The sequence below is a fragment of the Pteronotus mesoamericanus genome, unplaced genomic scaffold (assembly GCF_021234165.1).
Source record: "Pteronotus mesoamericanus isolate MK-2021 breed Mesoamerican mustached bat unplaced genomic scaffold, CSHL_Meso_final scaffold_651, whole genome shotgun sequence".
Lineage (NCBI taxonomy): Eukaryota > Metazoa > Chordata > Mammalia > Chiroptera > Mormoopidae > Pteronotus > Pteronotus mesoamericanus.
In genome coordinates, this window is record NW_026555325.1 from 5,015,599 (window position 1) to 5,038,863 (window position 23,265).

Below are 23,265 nucleotides of genomic sequence, written 5' to 3' on the forward strand. Positions count from 1 at the left end.
TTAATCAAATTTTTGATACTATTATTTAAAGCAAGTAAAATGACATTTATACAGGGTGTGACAAAAGTAGGTTCACAGCTGTTCCTGTAGAAAATAATACAATAATTAATAAATAATAATATGAGAATAAGCTGTTTTATATATTCACAACTGCAAACCTACCTTTTTACCCCCACCCTGTATTTTACTCAATATCTACAAGTTGTAGAACATAAAATGTGTTTTAAGCATATACTTATTTTCAACGTTTTTTGAAATAGTAAAATATAAACTTCAGCTAAAACAAGATAACTTTCTTGTAATCAATGACAGAAATTAGGAATTGTTTTTTTCTTATCATGGTTACCATACCAAACACACACACACACACACACACACACACACACACACACTTTAGGAAAAGGCATAATGAAAGTTCAACTTCATTATTTTTCTTTTAACATCTTTGCTTTTGTTGAAAAAAGAAGCAAAGCTATGTTCATTAAATATTGAATAAATGTAAATAAAAATGTAAATACAAAACTTCAAATAACATATTATGAACAATTTGTGATAAATAAAGGAAGGCGTTGTGGTAGGACAAGCAAAGAAAAACAGAAGGGAATGAAGTCAGAGTCACAGAAAGAATTGAAGTTTCCAGGCAAGGAAAATGTGAGGCAGAAAGAGAGCCAGAAGGTGAGAGAGGGAACTACAGGAGGCAGGCACAGAGGTGAAGATAAAAATGGGTGCCACAAACTAAGAGCACAAATAGATTCTGAGGTCACCGATGGTAGAGTTAAGTTGTTATTTTTACTCATTGTTTTTCCCTTTTGTCTGTCGATGGATACCAACCAATTACCTACAATAATAACATTTGTAACTATCATGTTTTACTATATACAGCAATTTATTTCCTGCTTGTTATCGCTGCAGTTTGAAATAAAAATTAGTTTTCACAGATGCTAATATCGACTACTTGAAGTGTTCTGCTCAGAATGGAATATCCACAGAAGCAACAGAATGGATATTTTCTCTATCTAGGTAACAATGGACCACGTTTGTTCTAGAATCAAGTAGTTCTCTGGCCTGGCACCTTCGTTATTCCAGTAGGAATGAAAATTGTAATCAATAGTAAGAGCTACAAGTTCTCTGAAGAAAGAGTTTGAGAAAATCTACAATATAAAGCTTCCATACTTATGTTTACATACCATTATTTAATTCAGTAATAATAATTAAAAGAAAGAGCATAAGCACTTTACAGACCTTGTCTGCTGCTGATAGAGACCACCAAGTCAGAGCCGTCATACAGAACACTGCCAATAAGGGACAGCTCAAGGTCAGCCCAGTATATCCGTTCACTAAAATAATCCACAGCCAGACCTGCAAAATCAACACATACAGACAAATGAAAATAAATCTGATGTTATTTAAATTGTTTTTGCTTCTTAACCATATAATTATGATTATTTTTCCTCAAGCAGCACAGAAACTACATAGTCTATATCACTGTGTTGTACAAATTAGAAAAAAATGAAATAATTCTTATCTGAAATATATGTGTATAGATTATATAGAATTTATTTAATATGCTGTAGCAAAAATCTTATTTCATATAAGAATGACTACACTAAGTATTATTCCTTTCCACATGTTATTGATTTTTTAGTTATAACTATTTTCTAAAAGAATTTTCCATGATATTTTAGTTTTTATCTTTGTAATATACACACAATTAACTCATCACTTAAATAACATACAGCCTTTAAAATAATTCAGCATAATTAGTTATATGTTGAATTTCTTCATGAGTATATAAAAGGTTTATGGGCTAACTGTAAGATGTTTTCACCTACTAGGAGTTGGCCTGTATTGGTGTGACACATCTATATGGATGCTGAAGTCTAAATAGACTTAAAGGCTTACGCTTACAGTGAAGAAGAATGAATGGTCAATTCCTTAAGGTTCTAATTGTGCTTAAGCTTTTCTCTCTAATTTTTTTCTTTAATCATTACTTTGCGACAGCTTGTCTTCATTTTTTATCTTCAGTACCTGTTACTGATTAACAATGGACTAAAATAATATGAGGCAAAAGTGTTTTTCCATTTTTTTCAACTCTATTTTGAAAAAACTTTATTTTATAATGTGATCAGAGTCTGGACAGTACCTTCTTGCAAAAATATCATCAACACATAAAATATCTTAAGTAAAGTTCCTTCAGCATAGAAGAGTAAGATCTATGACACATGGATTCTATAATATACCTTCACTGCGGCAGATATTTAATTTTTGTGATATAGCTAGTCTTTAAATATGAGGTAGTACATATGAGGTAGATATTTTGGCAGTACAATGCCAGGAAATACCTTTAGCATGTGAATGTTAAAGATCTTTTCCAATCAGAACATTCAGTAACTAACTGAGGTACACTTCAATGGCAAGTAAATTAAATGAAAAGTATTTTTGAATTATTACTAATTGTATGCCTGTGTAGATGGCCTAACATTTAACAATCAGAACAAATAAAAAATGACGATTAACATTATTCGGAAATAATTTTTCAATTAAGTAGGTAGATCTAGCACAAATATAATCAAACTAAATATAAATACTGCTCTTCAAGCATGATGTAAGGATGTTGCATGTCCAGTCAGCCTCTGTAAATAACTTCATAATTCAAACAGGTGGTCTGTGCTTTACTAGTTTCTGCTTGATAATTAATTTGCTATTTGGAATCATATTGGGAGTTAGGTTTTTGCTTTTTCACATATAACTGTGAGTAACATAAACCGTAAAAAAGATCCAGTTTCCTGTCACCACCACAAAAGAATTGTCTAAGAAGGAATGAAAACACTTTTCTTTCTCTTCTACCCATATAATACAATAAAGTAATAGGTTAGAAAAAAGGGCCATGCCCAACAAACCTTTCTATTTAAAAATACAAAATGTTCTAATTGTAGAAAAAATTAACAATGGTGTATCATCCAACTTATTTACCAATATTGTCTTTTCAAATTCAACAGCAGTAAAAGTTCTTAAAAGTGTCATATATTACAGTATTAGCCTAGGCTTGCCTAAAACATCCCCATCTTTATCAGCTCTGGAACATACTATATTATTGAATAGAATTACATCTAGATAAAAATGATTTACCCAAGCTTTAAGATGGGTGGGATATATATTTGAAAAATTCCACAAATCAATGATTTTGAATTTTCCTTAAGTCCTTTAATAAAACATACAATCTTTTAAATTAAAAAGTTAATAACGGAATTAACTTTTTCATTATAGAGATGAGAGTCAAGTGCATATGAAAAAAAATAGTCCATTTCCATCTTTAAAATATCAGATCATTTTTTTGTCCTAAAAACCAATAATAAATTGAAGAAATCAATTTCAAAGAAAATTATTCTTCTCTAAACTGAGAATGATAGCTATTTGGAACCAAGTATGTGTAAGTATAGAAAATTTAAAATAAAATGTCATACCTGTTCTAATAAGCATAACTGAATCATAGTTTGAAGGGTTTGTAGAAGATAAAGACACAGGCTCACTAAGTTTTAGGAAGGCACAATAGAGACCCTAATCATGTAGGCCTTTACTTAACATCTCCCATGGTACAATGACTAGTATAACATTTTAGGAATTTTTTAATTTCACTGTGGTTGAACTCTGAAATTTTTCAATGTTATCCTCCCTTCAATCCCCTATTCCTACTAAGGTCTTACAAAAAGGAAAAGGCAGCCCTGGCTGGTGTGGCTCAGTGGATTAAGCAGCAGCCTGCAAACCAAAGGCCACCAATATGATTCCCAGTTAGGGCACATGCCTGAGAGGCAACCACACTTTGATGTTTCTTTACTTCTCTTTCTCCCTCCCTTCTCTTCTCTAAAAAATAAATAAAATAAAATCTTTTAAAAAAGGAAAAAGCAAAATTTCATGAAAACTTAATATAGTACCAATGTAATATTTAACAAAGAAGATTTCAGGAGAGCAATATATTAAAATTATTGTGTTTTCAAAATTAAAGAAACATATATAGAATGTTTCATCCCAAAGAATAAAAATACACATTCTTTTAAAATGCACATGAAATATTTTCAAAGATAGACTGCATGATAGAACACAAAACAAGCCTCAACAAATTCAGGAAAATTGAAATCATAACAAGGTTTTTCTCAGACCTCAGAGGCCTGAAACCAGAAACCAACCTCAAGGAAAAAACTCAAAAACATTCAAATGCATAGAGACTGAATAGCACGCTATTAAACAATGAATGGATCAATAATGAGATAGAAGAAGAAATAAAAAAGTTTATGGAAACAAGTGAATATGAACACACAACAGTCCAAAACCTATGGGACACAGCCAAGGCAGTCCTGAGAGGGAAGATCATAGCAATACAGGCCTACTTAAAAAAGATAGAAACATTTCAAATAAATGACCTAACCCTACAGCTTCAAGAACTGGAGAATCAGCAACAAACAAAGGCCAGAGCAAGTCAAAGAAAGGAAATAATCAAGATCAGAGCAGAAATGAATGACATAGAGACTAAAAAATAATTCAAAGGATCAACAAGTCCAGGAGCTGGCCCTTTGAAACAATAAAAAAAATTGACAAGCCTTTAAGCAGAATCATCAAGAAAAAAAGGCAAATAAATATTAGAAATGAAAGAGGAGAAATAACAACTGATACCACAGAAATACAAAGGATTTTAAGAAATTACTCTGGAAAATTATAGGTCAAGAAATTTGAAAATCTCGATGAAATGGACAAACTTCTAGAAAAATATAACTTTCCAGCACTGAATAATGAAGAAGAGAAAGTCTGAACAGACCAATGACAGCTGATGAAATTGAAGCAGACATCAAAAGACTCCTAGCACACAAAAGCCCTCAACAGGATGGTTTCACAGGAGAATTTTACAAAACATTTAAGGAAGAGCTAACCCCTGTCCTTCTCAGACTATTCCAAAAAGCCCAAGAAGGGGGAAGATTCACAAAATTTTTTTATGAGGCCAGCATCATCCTAATCCCAAAACCCAATCAAGACCCAACAAAGAAAGAAAACTACAGGTCAGTATCACTGATGAATATAGACACTAAAATCCTTGACAAAGTATTGGCAAACCACAACCAGTAATAGTTAAAAAGATCATTCACCATGATCAAGTGGGATTCATCCCAGAGATGCAAGGGTGGTTTGATATTCACAAATCAATAAACGTGATACATCATTTACAAAATATAAAATGCATAAACAAGAAAGACAAAAACCATATGATCATATCAATAGATGCAGAAAAAGCATTTGATAAGGTACAGCACCCATATATGATAAAAAACACTCAGCAAAGTGGGAATAAATGGGAAAAATACATACATTTTGTGTTAAGGAATGCCAAGATTTATAAGGTAGCAATAACCAGAAATTGTGCACTATTATCATATTCTTGATTTAAGAGGTGATAAGAGAAGTCCAAATAACCAAGCTATTTATCACTATATCAAATTTAGTTTCAACATTTTTAAAAAGCATTTTTAAGAAAGGTTGCCTAATTAAAGTCTTAGATTCCAAACTACATTAAAATTATTTTCCATATATATGCATATCTATGCATACATACACACACACATATACATACACATATTTGTTTATGAATGTTAGTAAAATAAATACAACAAAGAATTGCAAAATATCCTTTAAGTTTTTATCCATTTTATTTAACTAGAGACCTTTTGTTGGCCAATAACAAAGAAGTTGAATGAATCAGATAATTTAAGAGTGGTCCAAGGGCCAACATGTAATTCTTTATTCTCTTAAAAGCTGCTGCAATTTGGGAGAAGCTAAAGGTAACATAAGTAAGCTTTTAGAAATCAAATAATATGGTACTTAAATCAAACTTACGTAATTCTGCATACTTCCTACTGGAGGGAAAACTGGAAAATGTCCTTATCTGACACAATATTCATTACCAACATTCAAAAACTTATACTCATAACATACCTCCCTTGCAACATATTCTGGCAAGACCTAGTCATGGAGCATAGAATGAAACAGTTCACCTTCCTATTCTCATGGAGCATACTACTCAACCACTTCACAACTCATTAAAACAGAAGATAGATTATGCTTCTTTTCTTTAATATAGAGCCTAATAAAAATAAAATGTCATTTATTAAAAGAGGCCTTACAACCTTATCATGGACTAGAGGGTTAAAAATTCTAGGTATTCATCTCTTCATTTATTAAATACATAATTATTTTTAAGCATACTAATTACGTGTGAAGTAAATATTATCAAGGTGATTTACAGACGAGAAAATTAATGCTCAAAAGTTTATGCAGTGGCTAAAGAAAATATCAGCAAAAGGAAAAGGGAACCAACTGTATGGGAAAATATATTTGCCAATGATACTTGGACAGTGGTTTGATCTCCAAAATATATAAAGAACTCACATGACCCCACTCCAGGAAGACAAACAATCTAATTAAAAAATTGACAAAGGACCTGGACAGACACTTCTCCAAGGAAGAGATACAGAGGGCACTGAGGCATATGAAAGGATGCTCAGCATCACTAGCCATCAGAGAGATGCAAATTAAAACCACAATGAGCTACCACTTCACACTGGTCAGAAATGCCGTCAAAAACAGATCCACAAACAACAGATGCTGGCAAGGCTGTGGAGAAAAGGGAACCCTAGTACACTGTTGATGGGAATGCAGACTGGTGCAGCCACTGTGGAGAACACTTTGGAATTTCCTCAAAAAGTTAAAAATGGAACTGTCTTTTGACCCAGAGATTCCACTGCTGGGGTTATACCTTAAGAATCCCCAAACACCAATTCAAAAGAACCTACGCACCCCAATGTTCATAGCAGCACCATTTACAATAGCCAAGTGCTGGAAGCAGCTTAAGTGCTTTTCAATAAATGAATGGATCAAAAGACTATGGTACATTTACACAATGGACTACTACGCAGCAGAAAGAAAGAGCAAGCTACTACCCTTTGCGACAGCATGGATGGACAGCATGGATGGAGAATATTATGCTAAGCACAGTAAACCAGGGCATGAAAGACAAATACCATATGATCTCACCTATAAGTGCAACCTAATCAACAAAACAAACAAGCAAGGAAAATATAACCAGCAACATTGAAAGAAAAAAGAAACCAACATAATCAAGAGGGAAGGAGGGAGGGAGGTAGCAGGGAAAGGGAAGGGAAGGGTTAAGTCAAGGAACATATTAAAGAACCATGGACAAAGCCAAAAGTGGGGAAGGATTGAGGGGGGGAGGGGAGAAGGGAGGAAGGGGAAGGTGGTGGTGGGAAAATGGAGATAAATGTATTTGAACAATAAAAAAAAATAAGAATAAAAAGAAAAGAAGAGAACAGAACATATGAGAAAGAATTTTCACAAACTTAATAGAAGAAAATACTGTTGAACTGATATAGAACTTTAGGTTTGATCTGTACTAATAAAAATAAGAAATAATTTTTAAAAAGTTTATATAGGTTGCTCGATTTTAACTCCAATATAAATGGAAGGCTATGCTCTTTCTACTACTCAATATTTCTTCTATGCAATGTAAAATTTAGAATACTTTCCTTTTGAAACCCTTCCTTTGCTATGATACCACTGAATCCTGTTGCTTGGTTCCTATCATTCAGACACATTTGCAACTCTTACTTTAGATTTTTACTCTTCTAAATATAAGTATCCCACAAAATTCTACCCTAAAAGTCCTATTTGTTTTCCCCTCCTTGTCCATCTTAACAATTCCAAAAAGTTTAAGTATCAGCTTTCTCTTGCTAATTCTCCAAACTAAATGTCTACTTCTGCTTTGATCTCCAAAAATAAAATGTTCAGTTATCTGTGAGAAATCTCCATCTGACTGACTCACCTTGGGTTGCATCCACACCTGCACCATCTGCCTGAGGCTGAGTGACAACATCATACAATCTGTGCCCAAGTGCCACCTTCTCAAAAGTTCTACTCTAATGATTTAAAAATGTTATACTGTAAACTAACTTCTCCCACTCCTGACCCTTTATACTAGTCTACATTCACTCTCTTCTCCATAGTAATGAACGCCTCATAACTTACTTTATATTTGACTTTTTAAATATTATATATTTTTTGTCAGCATCTCAGCCCTCTGCCCTCTGCCAGAATGTAAGCACTAGGAGGACAGCGAGTGATAACTAACGATGCGTTCACTCCTATATTCCAAGTGCCTAGAACCATGCCTGACATATACTAGGAACACAATGAATATTAGTTGAATGAATAAATTAATGGCTTCTAAGTGGCTGTTCCAGTAAATGGGGCAGAAGTTCTTAGAGCAGAGTTGTTGAGAGAAAATTCATAAAAATGCCTCAAAAAGCCCCTCCTCCCCACTATAATCAAAGTACCACATCTGCAGCACTCTTCTCTGCCAGAGCCATTTATACAAGTGCATGTGCGCACTCCCATACACATTTTTGTTTTTGTTTTTAGAGTCACCCCACATTACACGATAGTGTTCATAGCAGGGATCCATATTTCAGATGATGAAGAGTGCCTAGCATATAGTAAGCAAAAACGTTTTTTGAATTAAAGGAGAGATGAATAATGGAAGAATACAAGCATGTATGAATAACTTCAATATACTGAAGGTATTTCCTATCTCTTCCTCTGTTCTCAAATGCATGTGATAAATTCTATTACCCAAATTGTGCTTTGTCCCCCACATACATCCTCTTGTTTTTACCTCACTGTTACTGTTCTAGTTATGCTATTGTCCACTCTCAATGGGGCAATTCAGTGGTTCCTGTTGGTCTTTTAGTCTCTGTATCTCTTCATTCCAGTGGCACAGTGCTACCACTGCAACATGCCTGGAGACCTACATTACTCACATCACTCTTGCATCAAAATTGTACAGTGGTTCAGTTCATGTCTAAGCACCTTAGCATTTAAAGTCCTTTATTCTCAACTCATGTTACATTAACTACCCTGTCCCCTTCTAGGTGCACTATGACTCCTGCGATCCCCAAACATGCCATGCATTCTACGTTGAAGCCCGTTTCAGAACATTATGTCGTTTAATACATAACAATATTTTAAATGAATTATTATTACCCTTTTGGCTTGATAATGATAAATCAAACTTTGATGATAATAAGTTCATTTCTGAGATCTCACAGCTAATAAGTGATCCCTTGGAGTAAACAGTCAAACAAAAACAGATGCATCTGGTTCCAAAGGAAACCTTTATAAACACTGCACCATTTGGATTATTTGCCCACCTTTCAAATGTCTACCTATTTTTCAAGCACTGTTTCAAGAGATATCTTTCACATAGTCTTTTTTTTTTTTTAATTGGGGATAATCTTTCTTGACTCAGAATTTCCACAATATTATAAGGTATGTAGCAATTCTCACATTTTGCCAAAGCTCTAGTTAGTTCATTCGTGCCTCCATTTTTTTCTTCTTTTCAAATGTAAGCTCCATGAGAAAATGGACTGTGTCATGTTCATCATTAAATTACCCATAATGCTGAGCAGAATGATTAGCACATGGAAGATGCTCAATACACGCAGCTTCATTCAGCCCATGGCAGATGATGCTGTGGTACCCAGCCCAAATTTCATTTACTAGGCAGGGTGCCCATCGTCCAGTCCTGCTTAGCAGTGAAGGACTCATCTTTGCCTACTTTGTTCTCAACTAACTGCAGCAGCCTTGCCTGGAAAGTTAGTGCCCAGAGGCCAACCAGTGACTGATAGGAAATATGAAAAGGTTATCCTCTTGCCTGTCATGGAATTTATGCTCCAAAGCACATTCCCTGTGACCCAAGCTGAGACTAGACTTTATCTGAGGCACAGTGGTTTGGGGTTCTTTTCCTTCTCCCTCTTTTACATGCTTACCCTGAATTATGCTCCCTTTATAAATAAGTTTTGCAAGAATTCCTGTTTCAGGCTCCCTCCTACGTGTCATTCTATAAACTGCTGCCACATCATTTTTTAAAATGGAAAGTGTTACATATAGAATGATTATGCAAGATATTTATATCAGAGAATTTTTTTAAAGTAATTTTGCAATGTTTTTATAAATCTAAAATTAGTGAAAAAATGAAAAAGTTAAGGAAAAAAAGTACAAAGGTCTTTAAACAATTAAATTTATGTTTGGGCAGATTATACTCATCTCCTCAATACTCTCCAATGGCTCCACTGAAAGCTAGAGTAGAATCCAGGGCTTATCAAGTATGTTCCAGGTTCTAGATCATCTGCCCTGGCCACCTGGCCACATTCATCTCTACCACACTAATGTGCTTCTAGGCATACTAACAATCCAGCTATTTTTGACACATGCTAAGCTCATTCCTAACTCAGAACTTGTTCTCTCTGCTTGGAAAGCTCTTTCCTCACATTTTCATATGATTTGCTTTCACTGTTTATTCAGTTATCTTTTTAGATATTACCTTTCTAGATACGTCTTCTCTGATAACCATAATTAAAACGGTACCCCCATAACTGCTCATCCCTTAGTACGTTTTTTCAATATAGCACTTACAACTATCTGGACATGATGCATGATATTTATTGTTTTGTCTACAAGAAGATAAGTTTCATAGGAATTGGACTTTTTTCACAGTAATAGGAACTCATTTCTTCAGCACCTGAAACAATTTCTGGCACCAGGTGTGTGTCAATTAGTATTTGTTAAATTACTGAATGGTGACACACTTATATAAATGAACTAAATCCATAGACAGCTCATTCCCATAAAGAGAAAAAACAATCTAGTTTGAAGAAAAGACATTAGACACATTAAAAGTTAAGAATATAAGTGCTAAATATACATTTTCAATTACAAAAGATACTATAAGGCATAACTATTAAATAATATGGGCTACAGATAATGTGTTCTCTCCTTTTGATGGGGATGTAGTAAGCCAGGTGGGTGGTACAGAATCTCTGAGACTCCAGTAGTGTGAAATGTTTTATTGAAGAAGAAGTCCTAAAGTGAGACATTATAAGATGGGAAAAATACAGCTAAATATACAAAACTTGGAAGGGCATGCTGGATGGAAGGCTGGGAGAAAAATGGAATGAGAAAAGCAGGGAGGCAGAAAAAAAGCTTGAGCTCCTGCTCAGCCCAGGGAGTAGAAAGAGTTCAGAATGGTCATACAGATGACATGGCTGGGAGGCAGAATAAAGCCAGAGTCAAAGCTGAGAATCAAAAAGCAAGGCACCATCATCAGTGAAAGACAGATATCACATGATCTCACGTACATGTGAAATCTAATGAATACAATAATCTAACAATCAAAATATTCAAAGTGTTATAGTAACAGAAACTTAGATACATGAAACTGACAGCTGCTGGAAAGGGGGTTGGGAATAGGATGAAACATGGTGAAAGGATTAATCAAAGAATATTTAGGCACAACTCATGGACACCAATATGGAGGTTGACTTAGGGAGGGGATAGGGTGGTGGTGCTGGGTAGAGTTGGGGAGAGAAAAAATGTGAACAATTGTAATAACATAAGCAATATAAACAAGTACATATTTCTTAAAAAGCAAGGCATCATCCAACCTGTATTTCACAAAAAAAAATTTGTTTCCCCAGCTCTTTGTCCATTTACTCTTTTCATTCTCTAGTAATATTACCATCTATCCCAATATCATTAACATATATCTGTAAAAATACCCTAATACATTGCTATAATTGTCAGAATTTTATGCATGTGAAATCCAACTAACGGCCTTAAAACTTAAGCAATTTTGAAATAATATCTCCATAATATCACTGGCAAGTGTAAGAACCTGACTTTCAAGGTGGAAAAATACAACGTGAAATGTTAACGACTCTCATAATGTCATACTATAAATTAATTTTATCTGCCTGTAGAAATGATTATATTGCCAACAAAACTAAAGAATTGTAATACTAATATGCTTAGCATACTGTTATGATTTTAGACTATGCCAGAAACACATCATACCTGTGGGTCTCTGTAAATTCTTTTGTACTAAAATCCTTCTCAAAGTACCATCCATGGCTGCTTCTTCTATATGGGAGTGGTCCCCAACAACAGTCCAATACATCATCCTGAAAAGATAAGTCAAGTGGGTTAGCCCGGTGATGGTGCTGTTATAATCCAACTCTACTGAAAAACCCAGTGTTTCTTCGCAACATGTGCATCAGAATCACTCCAGAGTCTCTGAAAAAGCACATTCTGGACCCAATTCTAAGCTGTGTAACAGGAAGCTTCAATAGGGGACCTCAGGAATCAACATTTTAAACAGTCTTTAGTATGCACTAAAATTTAAGAGTCACTATTTATTAATATGCACTCATTTTTATATTGAAAGTTCAATTTTGAAAATTTCATTAACATTTTAGAAGAAAAGTCTTTCAAACACTCGAAATTATGCCCTTGTTGTGACAGAATATTCATATTATGCATGCTGCATCAATATGCTTTCTTTCTTTTTTGGGGAGTGATAAAGTAACTACTTTCTCAGATATAATTCTCTATTTAAAAGACACCATACTGCATAGTTTTATTAAGTAAATAGTATTTGTTTCTTTTTACTCAGCATCCAGTGATCTACTTTATGGGTGATCAGGAGTTTTATTTGACATTTCCCTACTTAGTTTATGGTCATTGCTTATAAATGAAAACGTAAAAATAGGAAGGAAAGACATAGTTCAACTAAAATAAAATAAATGGTTTTGTTAAATTGTTTAAATTTGTTTATACATAGTATGCCTTCATCTTTAATTAATATAAAAAAATAAAATCACTAATACTCTACACTTAATATGTTTAATATTGTTTAATGTTACAAAAATTCTATATTAGATTCACCATAGTAGTTATATATTTATCTCATTGGATTCATTATTCTGAAAGGCACACATAACACACACACACACACACTGAACGTATAATTCTGCAAACTCTCAGGACAAAATAAATATTTGCCCAACAATTTGGCATAAAAATAATACAGACATGCTTGTTTACAAGAGAAGTAGAGGGATTTTCAGAAGTCTTTTGAATCTATTAAGTGTTGAACACTCATTACAGAAACAAAACTGCAGAGCACAAGTAGAACAAGCTCTAAATATGGATACTCATATCAAGAAATATAAATAACCAAGTCATTAACTTACCCTCTCTTAGGATTTACAGCAATAGCATAGGGTTCTCCAGCCATATTTGTTAAGAGTCTGGTGCAGTTGGGGCCATTCAGCTGCCCTACATTGATGGAGTACCTCAGACTGGTCCAGTGAGTGGTATAGTAACTAAACCAGTGCATTCTAGAATGATCAGTCCAATAAATATTTCCTGCAACCCAATCAACTGCAATGTCCCTTGGCCTTTTAAATTCAGGGCACTACAAGGAAACAAAATAATAAACCACAGTATTTTAAAAAAAACCCAAATTGATGAAATTTCATGTGCTATAAATGGGTATATGGGAATTATCAACAAGGTCAGATGTTAATTGTTACATAGATTTTAAATACACTTGACTTTTAATCTTAATATATATAGACGCAAAATTTCACAAATTTTAAGCATACAGCTCACGAGTTTTACCAATATAACTGTTATTCCCCCATTCTGAGAGAATATTTACAGAATTATGTAGGGTTAACCTGTTACATCTCCTAATCAGTATTCTTCTGAGAGTAATGATAATTCTGGTATCCATCACCATAGAATAGCTTAAATAAAGCTATATAACTCTCCTATTTTTACTCTCCTACTCATGACTTCTTTACTCAACATCATGTCTGAAATTCATCCACATTACGCATTCTAGTTATTAATACATTTTTCTTTATTTTTATAAATATAACACAATTTGCTTACCATTAATGATGTACATTCAGGTTCTTTACAGTGTTAGGCCATTATAACTAAACTCATGAATACCAATCTTGTATCTGTCTTTTGTGGTCTTAGATACTCATTTCTATTCAGTATCTAGCAAGAAATAGTATTGTCAAGACTAAGGTACCTATATGTTCAGTTCAAATAGGTACTGTTAGGAAATTTTTTGAAGAGTTTTAATTTCCATAGACTCTGCAGTAATTTAAAGAAATTCCAGCTGTCCTTCATTCTCACCACATATAATTTGATTTAAAAATTGAAAAAAAGTAGTACAGATAGAAACACTTAGATAATACATTTAAATTTTTTTTGAGGAAAGTTACAGTCTCTGTTATTTCTAATAAACCTGTTAGCTAGGATTTTCTGCTTAATATTGTATTACTGAATTATTGTAAGACAAAGATATGAGAGGTCACTGGGAATAGACAAAAAGGAAAACAATGTATGTTCCATGCTCTTCAAATAACTTAATCACTCTGAGTAGGAACTAGTGTAGTAATTAATTTTACATGGCCAGATTTATTGTGCATGACCAAAAGTGAGAAAAGATTCGCAGGGGCATTATATCAAGAATGAAAACAATTATGTGACGATGAAGACATGTAAGCGATGTGTTAAGAACATCATTAAGACCTGGAAACCAGTGAAAATATGAGGTTTTGACACATGAAAGTTTCTCATGTGGTTTACTAGTCAACACATTTTATTGAGAAGTGGACTTGGATTGAAAAAGAAACTGAACTCAGAAAACAAACAAAAAACACTGAGATACCAAGAAACAGGAATTGCAAGTCACAATTTGCTGTGTGATTACTGGGATCTCAAGGAAGAAAAATATGGCTTGAACTAAACACAGAACCCTAGCAATAATGACCTTTAATATTATTTTTTCACCTATTGGTTTAAACACTGAAATTATGAAATTAAGGTACCCTATTTCTGAACTCTAACAGTAACTACTCTCTATCTACACAGTAATGCCTTGTAGCTAACTGAAGTTAAATAAAAAAACACTATGCATATATACTGTAGAAATGACATATAAATAATACACATAGATGAATAGAATGTAAAGGTTTCTGTCAGCCAATTCACAAAGTTATTTTCATGTGTTCCAGTATCGTTTAAATTAACTGTTTTTTTTCCCAGTTTGGAGGCATTTAGAAGTAATTATATCAACAAATGGCATGGGCTTGGCAGTGTTTCTACTGTTTATAAACAGGAGAGACAATGGAAAAAATAATCATTATAATCTGTTTAGAGCCTATTGGAGCATACTTATCATTTTCTAACTTCAGTAGAACAAGCCTTTAGGATTCAGAAAAAGATGATATTTACTGCCTAGTATGAGCATAGAAAAAAAACAAACAAAACTATTCCCCTTCATCAGATGTAAATATACATATGATTTCATATCATAATGGTGTTCTGTCTAAAATAGGATATATATCATGCAAAGTTCCACTTTTTTAATATAGGATTTTCATTTTATTATACTTATGCTAAAAAAAACCTCTAATTACCTCTCTATTCTATACTGCTAAACCCAGACTGCTGACAATTAAGAACCCAAATTCCTAATGTAAATAGAGCATTCAGAAGTTTGATTTAGTGATACTTTTTCAGGTAAGCAATCTGATGAAGATTCTACTAATCATAAATTAAAGAAGAACAAATCAAATTTCAGTCATCCTGCAAGGGTAAAGAATACTACTTAGAGAGAGGAAAAATGCTATTTTTTAATGCTAAACACAAATACACAGCCAAATACAAATGAGATACGGACTTACTTAAATCTACACATTTATTCTCTGGTTCCTTGATTAAGGAATTCCTCATATCATTCCAATATCAACTAAAGTAGGTAGAGTATGGGGTGAAAGATTGTCACAGCTAATAAATTCAACTTAAAGTCATGAATCATCAATGACAAGATGATTCTCAGAGAATAAAGGCAGCAGGGTGAAGATGTTACCAGGGGTTTATTCTCAATGACCCAGAACATATTGAATGTTCAGTGATTTTCAACACCAAAGAGTGCAGGACTGAACAGAAGAGGAAAGAATAGGAAGAAGACAGTAACAGGATGGGACTATTGTCAAGGGACTTATGACTAAAAGAGAAAATCCCTCTTTATAGTGAGTTCCATTGGGATAAAATGGTTCCTCTTTATTGCTCACAGTTAGACCAAGAATGCAAATGCATAAGCCATATAAAAGGGACTTCTATATTGATATTGACTGAAGAGTAGAAGGCAGAAATTCCTGTTGGGTTTTCATAAAGTGAACAATTTATGAAATGGTTTAGAATCAATCAGGTAAATACAACGAGTGGAAGGCACAGGAAAAGCAAACAGGTTCTAACAATGGAATGGAGTCTGACTTGGGAAAACAGAAACAGAAAAGCTAAAAATGCAGCTAAGTCATTTGCCTCCAAAGAGACTGAAAATGAAACAAAACAAACACATATAATTAAAAAAAGAAAAATATAAAAGTCTCATTTGTCCCTTTGGCTCATTAGACAGATAGGCCAATGAAGTAGACTACTAATGACATGTCATGTTTAAGAGACTACAGAGACATATGGTTACCCTGGCAACAAAAGGCATTGCTCATATTGTTTGTTGCACAAAGTAGAAAACACATTTTGCCTGCTTTCTCAGAAAGATGATTTCTTTCTTAATAAGCTCTCCAAATACACAGCCAAAGTTTTGAGGCCTGAGACATTCATTTTCGTAAGAATATATTAGTCAAATGAATGAAATGCTTAAATTTTACAGCAAAATTGGCAGCTCAATTATAACAAAATTAGAGACTGCTACTTTAAACAACTGATCCTATACAGCTGTGGACTGCAAGGTATCTGTCATTACTCCAGCTTCAGTAAACTAAAGATATGACACTGGAGATATTTATTTACTTATTTATTCTAAATCAAGGAGAGAGAAAAACTTACAAAAGAGGATTTCAAGTATTTGAACCATGGAAACAGTATCTTCTTTTTAACCAAATTCTTATAGTTAGCAATATACTTTAAGAAAATATTGTTATCACAGGATGGATTGAGGTGGTTGCCTATTTTATTTGTTTGTGTTTTTTCATCTTTATGTGAACCTAAGAAAATCAAATTCAGCCTATTTTACTAAAGTTAATTATCCCTAAAGTAATGTTATTAAAACAAAGATGTAAAGCAACTTTAAAAAACGTGTGTATATGTGTGATATATCTCACATTATTTACATTTTTGGTCTATATTATATAAACATAGCTTTAAAATTACTCAATTGAAATAATCCCTTCTCCAAAAGAAATTGTAGATAGAAAACAGTTTAAGAATTTAAAATACTATTCATTGTATGTAAGTCTGGATTTTATATAACCTGAAGGGTATATTTAATGCTAATTATAAATTGTCATGCATTAAGCATAAAAATGTGAAAGGAAGTTAAAAATGTGTCATTATTTAAGGGGGTAATTTTGATATCATGTTCCTATTCAGTGACCTGGAATAAAGAATCGAGTTGCCTTCTGACATTTACAGCTTAAACAAGCGTAAAACTTGAGATGTACTGCAGTTATCTAAAAGCAGAGGTTGTAAAATGATAGGTTGAGAACTAAATTTAGGTTAAAAAAAACTTCAGATTCTGACTTGAAAATTAAAGGTATATTGCTTTAAAATTTAAACTTTTTTTTGTAAAAATTAAAGGCATATAACACAGTATATCAAAAGCCACCAGCATTTAGAATAGCAGTCAATGTGTACAGTTTGCCCCTTCACCTGGGTACCTAATCCATGTGCAATCTGTTTCACACATTTATCTTACCTATATACCTGACTTGAATCCCATGCCTTAAAGAGGCAACAGAAGTTGACTTTAATGGTTAAAACATGTATCTATAAGAAAGGGTATTAAGACACAATAAACAATAGGAAAAAAAGACTCATAGAAGCATATATTGAGAGTGTGTCTCCAGAAATATTGGGCAAGCATCTTGTGGATAAATAGGAATATTCAGTGTATGTAGCAGACCTGTGTATGTGTATGTGTTATGAACTCATAAATTGGGCTTTTATAATTCAGTGTCTCTCATACATCAAATCCATTCAGTTTGTAAATATGTGTGTGTATATAATACTATCATATGTTATTTTCTTTCAAGTTTCATTAAAATTTGCTTTATACTATCTTATTGCTCCCTAGATAAACTACCGATACAATTTCGAGTCTTAACAGAACCTGGAATAGTAATGAGATCACCTCATAGGCTACTTCTTGGGCATATAATTGACATTCTTTAGAGAATAGTTAATTTTTCTGTGATCTTATCCCTTCCAACAATAACAGTTCAATTAGGTCTTTTGAAAGACCTGAAAATATCTTATATAGGTTGGGTCTCTAATGTTTAAACAAGACTCAGACCAGTCTTAGTCCTGGTTCACCAGGATAATTAAAGGAGGCAGAGGAGATAATATTTATGAAGATTCTAAAATGAAGTTGCATTCTTGGAAATAAAATATGGTTTATATATGGCTGGAATAAATTTGTTTGTGGGTGTACATGGGTGTGTTCATAGGTGTGTGAAGGTATGGCAAGGGTGTAATGGAAAAGCTGGTAATTCAATGATTTTTTTTTTAATGGAAATGCATTAGAAGGATTTAAGATGGGAGGCATGGTGATTACTCAAAATTTTGAGATTATTTTGGCTATGGTGTGGAGAATGGATTGGGATTTAGGACTAAACATAGATACAGGAAAATCAGAGGAGGCTTATCTGGACTCCGGAGGAAGAATGTGAAAGTTTAATCTAGGTTTTTGTGAGGCAGAAGAGGATAAAATAGGATAAAATTGAATATAGCTAATGATAAATGTATTTAAACTTATGATTAATTGAATATTAAGGAAGAGAAAAATAACTTGTAAAAGATAACTTTTCAGATTGATATACTACTTTCCTGCATACCAAAGATTATCAGTTAATTTATTGCTTCTAATAAAAATATATATATATGTATTTATGACAGACTGTGTTCTAGATGTTAAGGCTATGGTGGTAGCCAGTAGAGCTAAGATACCTGCCATCTTGGAATTTATTTATAACAACGTGAAGTAGGCAACAGATCATAAACATAATAGACCAGTATATTATATAGAAGTTTAACAAAAAGAGCGGGTCACTGAATATACCAGGATGGTAGTGGGACAATAGATTGTAATTATCAATGTTATGGATTCACAAGATTATATTTGAGCAAAAACTTGAAGGAGTTCAGGAATGTAGAGTATCTGACAAAAACAAAACAAAAACAAAAACAAACAAACAAACAAACAAACTATGCCAAGAGAACATTTCAGGGAAGTCCTTATATTAGCAGGTAGTGATGAGCTTTATATATTGCATTGCTTCCATGGAAAAGAGTAAGGTGGAAAGTAATATTTGATGAAGTCAGAAAAATAACAGAAGACTACATTTTTTAACCCTGTAAAATATGAGAAACAGTGAGGAACCACTGGATATTTTTCATTAAAGATATGATGTGATCTGATTTATGCTGTAGAAGGAGCATTCTGGCTACTGTGTTGCGAGTAAAAAAGAAAACGAGATGACCAGCTAGGAGGCTATTGCACTAATTGAGAAGAAAGTTGATGATGGTTCAAAATAAAATACTTCGAGTTAACCTGTGAGGTAGTAAAATCCTGCACATACTTTGAAGGTAGATTTAATGACATTGTTTGATTTTTAAATTATGAGAGGAAAGGGGTCAACGACGACGCCAACATTTTTACTTTGAGCATTTGAAAAATGAAGTTGCTATTAAATGAGATTAGGAAAGCAGATTGTGTAGATCATATATGAAGTTTATTTTTAGGTGTGCTACTTTGGGAATATTTTTAAATATCCAAAAGGAAAAGCAGTGTAAGCAGTGTGACAGAACCTAATATTTACTAGGTAACTGTAAGCATAAGAATACATTAAAAAAAAAAAAAAAGCAAAACAAAAAAACCCCATGAACTTATATAAACTCTATAAGGAAGTGAGGAAAACTTTTTAAAAATAAGATGATAAAGGTCAGAAACTGAGGACATTTTAATAAGACGGAAGGAAAAATCTATCAAAAGACTGAGAAGGTGAGAGGTAAAACAAGAGATCAATAAAAGAATATATCAATGATTGATTTTAGTACCATTTTGTATTTTAGGGTTATTATCACAGAAAATGGTGAAACAAACAAAAATATCTTCTTAAAGCTTGACTGGAGAGGCTGACATTTTTGTTATGTAAAGAAAGGTTTCTCAACTCTCACAGCACTGCCATTTTGGACAGGATAAATCCTCATTGTGAGGAACCAGCTTATGATTTGTAGGGTATTAAGCAGCCTTCCTGGCCTCTACTCACTGATGCCAGCAGCACCACCCAGTTGTGACAATCAAAAAGATCTCCAGGAGTTACCAAATATCCTCTGGGATGGTAGGTCATTCCCACTGAGAATGACTGATGTAGAACCACTGAGTGTTCTCTGCAGTTGGTGTTCTTGATGACTCCAAGCACTGTCAAGATGTTTAATGACTCTCTGTCACCACATTTATTGAACCCTTCATTATTTTAACTATAAAACTCTTTCTCAAAATACCAATTTCTTCTAGTTTCTGTAACTGTACATTCTTTTGTTTTTTCCTAATGCACTGGCCACACCTTGTCATCATTTTAATCTCAGACTTAATCTCAGACTTAATCTCAGACTTTTAATCTCAGACTTAACATGCCTACAACTGAACCTGAAGTTTATCATCTTCATCGCTCATCAAGTTGTGTAATTAAGAAATTTAGGTATTAGTTTTGAGTCTTCCTATTCTCATTTTGTACATTCATCCTGTTTGCAAACATTTTAAGTTAAATTTCTACCATCCATTGAGACTAATGTCTATTTGAGCTTCCCCCCACCCACCAAATCCATTCTCTATATAAAAAGCCAAAGTGACTCTTTTCTTTCTTTCTGCTGCATGGTATTCCATTGTATAAATTTCTTCGGGACAGCATTCATGGAACTGGAGAGCATTATGCTAAGTGAAATAAGCCGGGGGAGGGGGGAAAACAAATACCATATGATCTCACCTATAAGTGGAACCTAATGAACAAAACAAACAAGCAAGGAAAATATAACCAGCAACAATGAAAGAAAAAAGAAACCAACAGAATCAAGAGGGAAGGGGGGGGAATGGGGAAAGGGAAGGTAAGGGTCAGGTCAAAGAACATGTATAAAGGACCCAGGGACAAAGCCAAAGTGAGAAAAGATTGAGGGAGGGAGGTGGGGATGGGTGGGGCAGGGGAAAGTGGTGGCGAGAAGGTAGAGACAAATGTATTTGAACAATAATTTTAAAAAATGCCTAAAATTCCCCCTCCCCAGAAAATAAAAAAAATAAAAACTTTAAAACAAAGGAAGAAAAAAACATTACTGGCAAAAAATTTAAATATATACAAGCTGTGCAGGGATTCTGTTTCGTTTTGTTGATTTTGTTGTTTGTTGGTTTTACTTTTTGCTATTTGTCCTTGCTCCAACAATTTTTTAATACCACATGCAGTAACCCAGTTGTGCATTTTTTTTTTAAGTGGGTGCTAATTTTTTGACATTTTCCCTTAAAATTAGGTTCTATGCACCTTTCCTTTTGATCTGAGCAGCCTTGTAATTTGCTTGCAACCAGATTCAGCAAAAACGACTTTGTGATCTACAAAGCAGGTCACCAGAGGCAAGGCAGTGATAGCCTCATATGTCTGAACCCTTGTACTTGGCTCACTGACCCACTCTGTAAAGAGTCAATGGCTCTAAGCCAGCATTCTGCAAGGATGTCACATGGAGAGACAGGCGCTCCTGTAGAGTCCCCTGTTCTCACATTTTTCCAGCCCTCAAGCCAAACTCAGGAGAGGGTAAGCCTTTATTACCACAATTGAGTACCTCCTGGCCAGTGAGTCTTTTTGTAATGGGGCACAGCCAGGGCCCCCCACAAAGGGTATTTTGTAATAGGGTCCAGAGATTGGGGTGCCCAAGAAAAATATATTCTCCTCACCCCAGGGTGGGCCGCCATGGGGGATGAGAGCCTTGAGCAGAGCCATTGAGAGTCAGTTTGCATGTCAATAACAGGATAGCTTTGTTCCTCATTTGCAAAGAGGATTATTTGGCATATCACCAAAGCTAATCACAAAGGTTTAAAAGACTTAATACAGAATGTAACTGAGAGATAAAGAGACAGGGCCTGCAGGAGAGACAAAGGGACACAGAATCTGGGGAACAGTGTGAAGACCACACGTGAAGAAAGAGGGGAGAAAGGACTCCTGCTTGTGGGCCATGAGAAGGTGCCACACAGTTATGGATTAAGAGCTGGAGATTGCAGCATTGCAGTAGATGGTGCTGAGACCCACGAGAGGCCTGCCTAGCTGAGCCCTGGACTTCTGTTCTTTTTCTTCTAAAGGATGGTACCCCTGACTGGCCTGACTGGCCTGACTGGGCAGAGAGGGGAAGGCAGGACAGTGCGTGTACTGGTGGTTGTTTGGAAGGGATTTTCAGGTTTAAGGGTGACATTTAGCCATTAATCAAACCTGTAAAATGAAGAACTATTTTGAATAAATAGTTCCTTTCCTTTTCACCAAACTCTGCCATTCAGAGCCATAATTCCAAGGGTGGCGGGCAAACAATCCACAACCAAGGAGTCCCGGGGAAGGAGGGTGTCGTTTTTTCGGTAATAGCATCTGGGCACCCTCCACAACGGGTCCTTTTGCTCAGTAACATTTTCAGCAAAGATTAGGTATCCTGGACCAGAGACAAGCTGTCCCCGTATAGACCTGTCCAAACTCCTGACCTACAGAACATATTGGCAAAATAAAGTGGTTGTTTTATGCTATTAAAAAAAAAAAGCCAAAGTGGGAAAGGATTGAGGGAGAAAGGTGGGGGAGGGGGGTAGGGAAAGTGGGGGTGGGAAGGTGGAGACAAATGTATTTGAACAGTAAAAAAATAAAATTAAAAAAAGCAAATTAGTTATCTTAGATATAAATAACATGATGTTACTTCCTCTTAGGTTTAGCTCAAATCTCCTCTCTTAGAATGGGCCTTTACTGATCATTCTATCCAAAAAAAAAATACTTACAACTGAGTGCTTCTTTTTTAGTCCATTATTTATTTCCTTCAATACATTTTTTAAAATAAGATTTTATTTATTTATTTATGAGTTTACTTGACTTTGTCTCTTTTCCCTAGAATCTAAAATTTATATTGTCTATATATAAGACTCTATGTTATCAATATTGTATCCCAAGAACCAAGAACCACACCTAATAAAAAGAAATATTTAAATAAATTTTTAATATGAATGAATAAAACATGATAGGTTTTTCTTAAAATGAT

At 34.1% G+C, this 23,265-nt stretch overlaps 1 protein-coding gene across 1 annotated transcript in view; it reads right to left on the bottom strand.

Annotated features, from left to right (window-relative positions):
* LRP1B (LDL receptor related protein 1B) overlaps positions 1 to 23,265 on the bottom strand; it is a 1,772,547-nt gene that overhangs the window by 91,337 nt on the left and 1,657,945 nt on the right. Inside the window, exons 78-80 of the mRNA XM_054562474.1 lie at positions 13,146 to 13,369; positions 11,968 to 12,074; positions 1,243 to 1,359 (exon numbers count right to left, since the gene is read on the bottom strand). Coding sequence (XP_054418449.1) covers positions 1,243 to 1,359; positions 11,968 to 12,074; positions 13,146 to 13,369 — 448 coding nt within the window. The remainder of the gene's footprint in view (positions 1 to 1,242; positions 1,360 to 11,967; positions 12,075 to 13,145; positions 13,370 to 23,265) is intronic.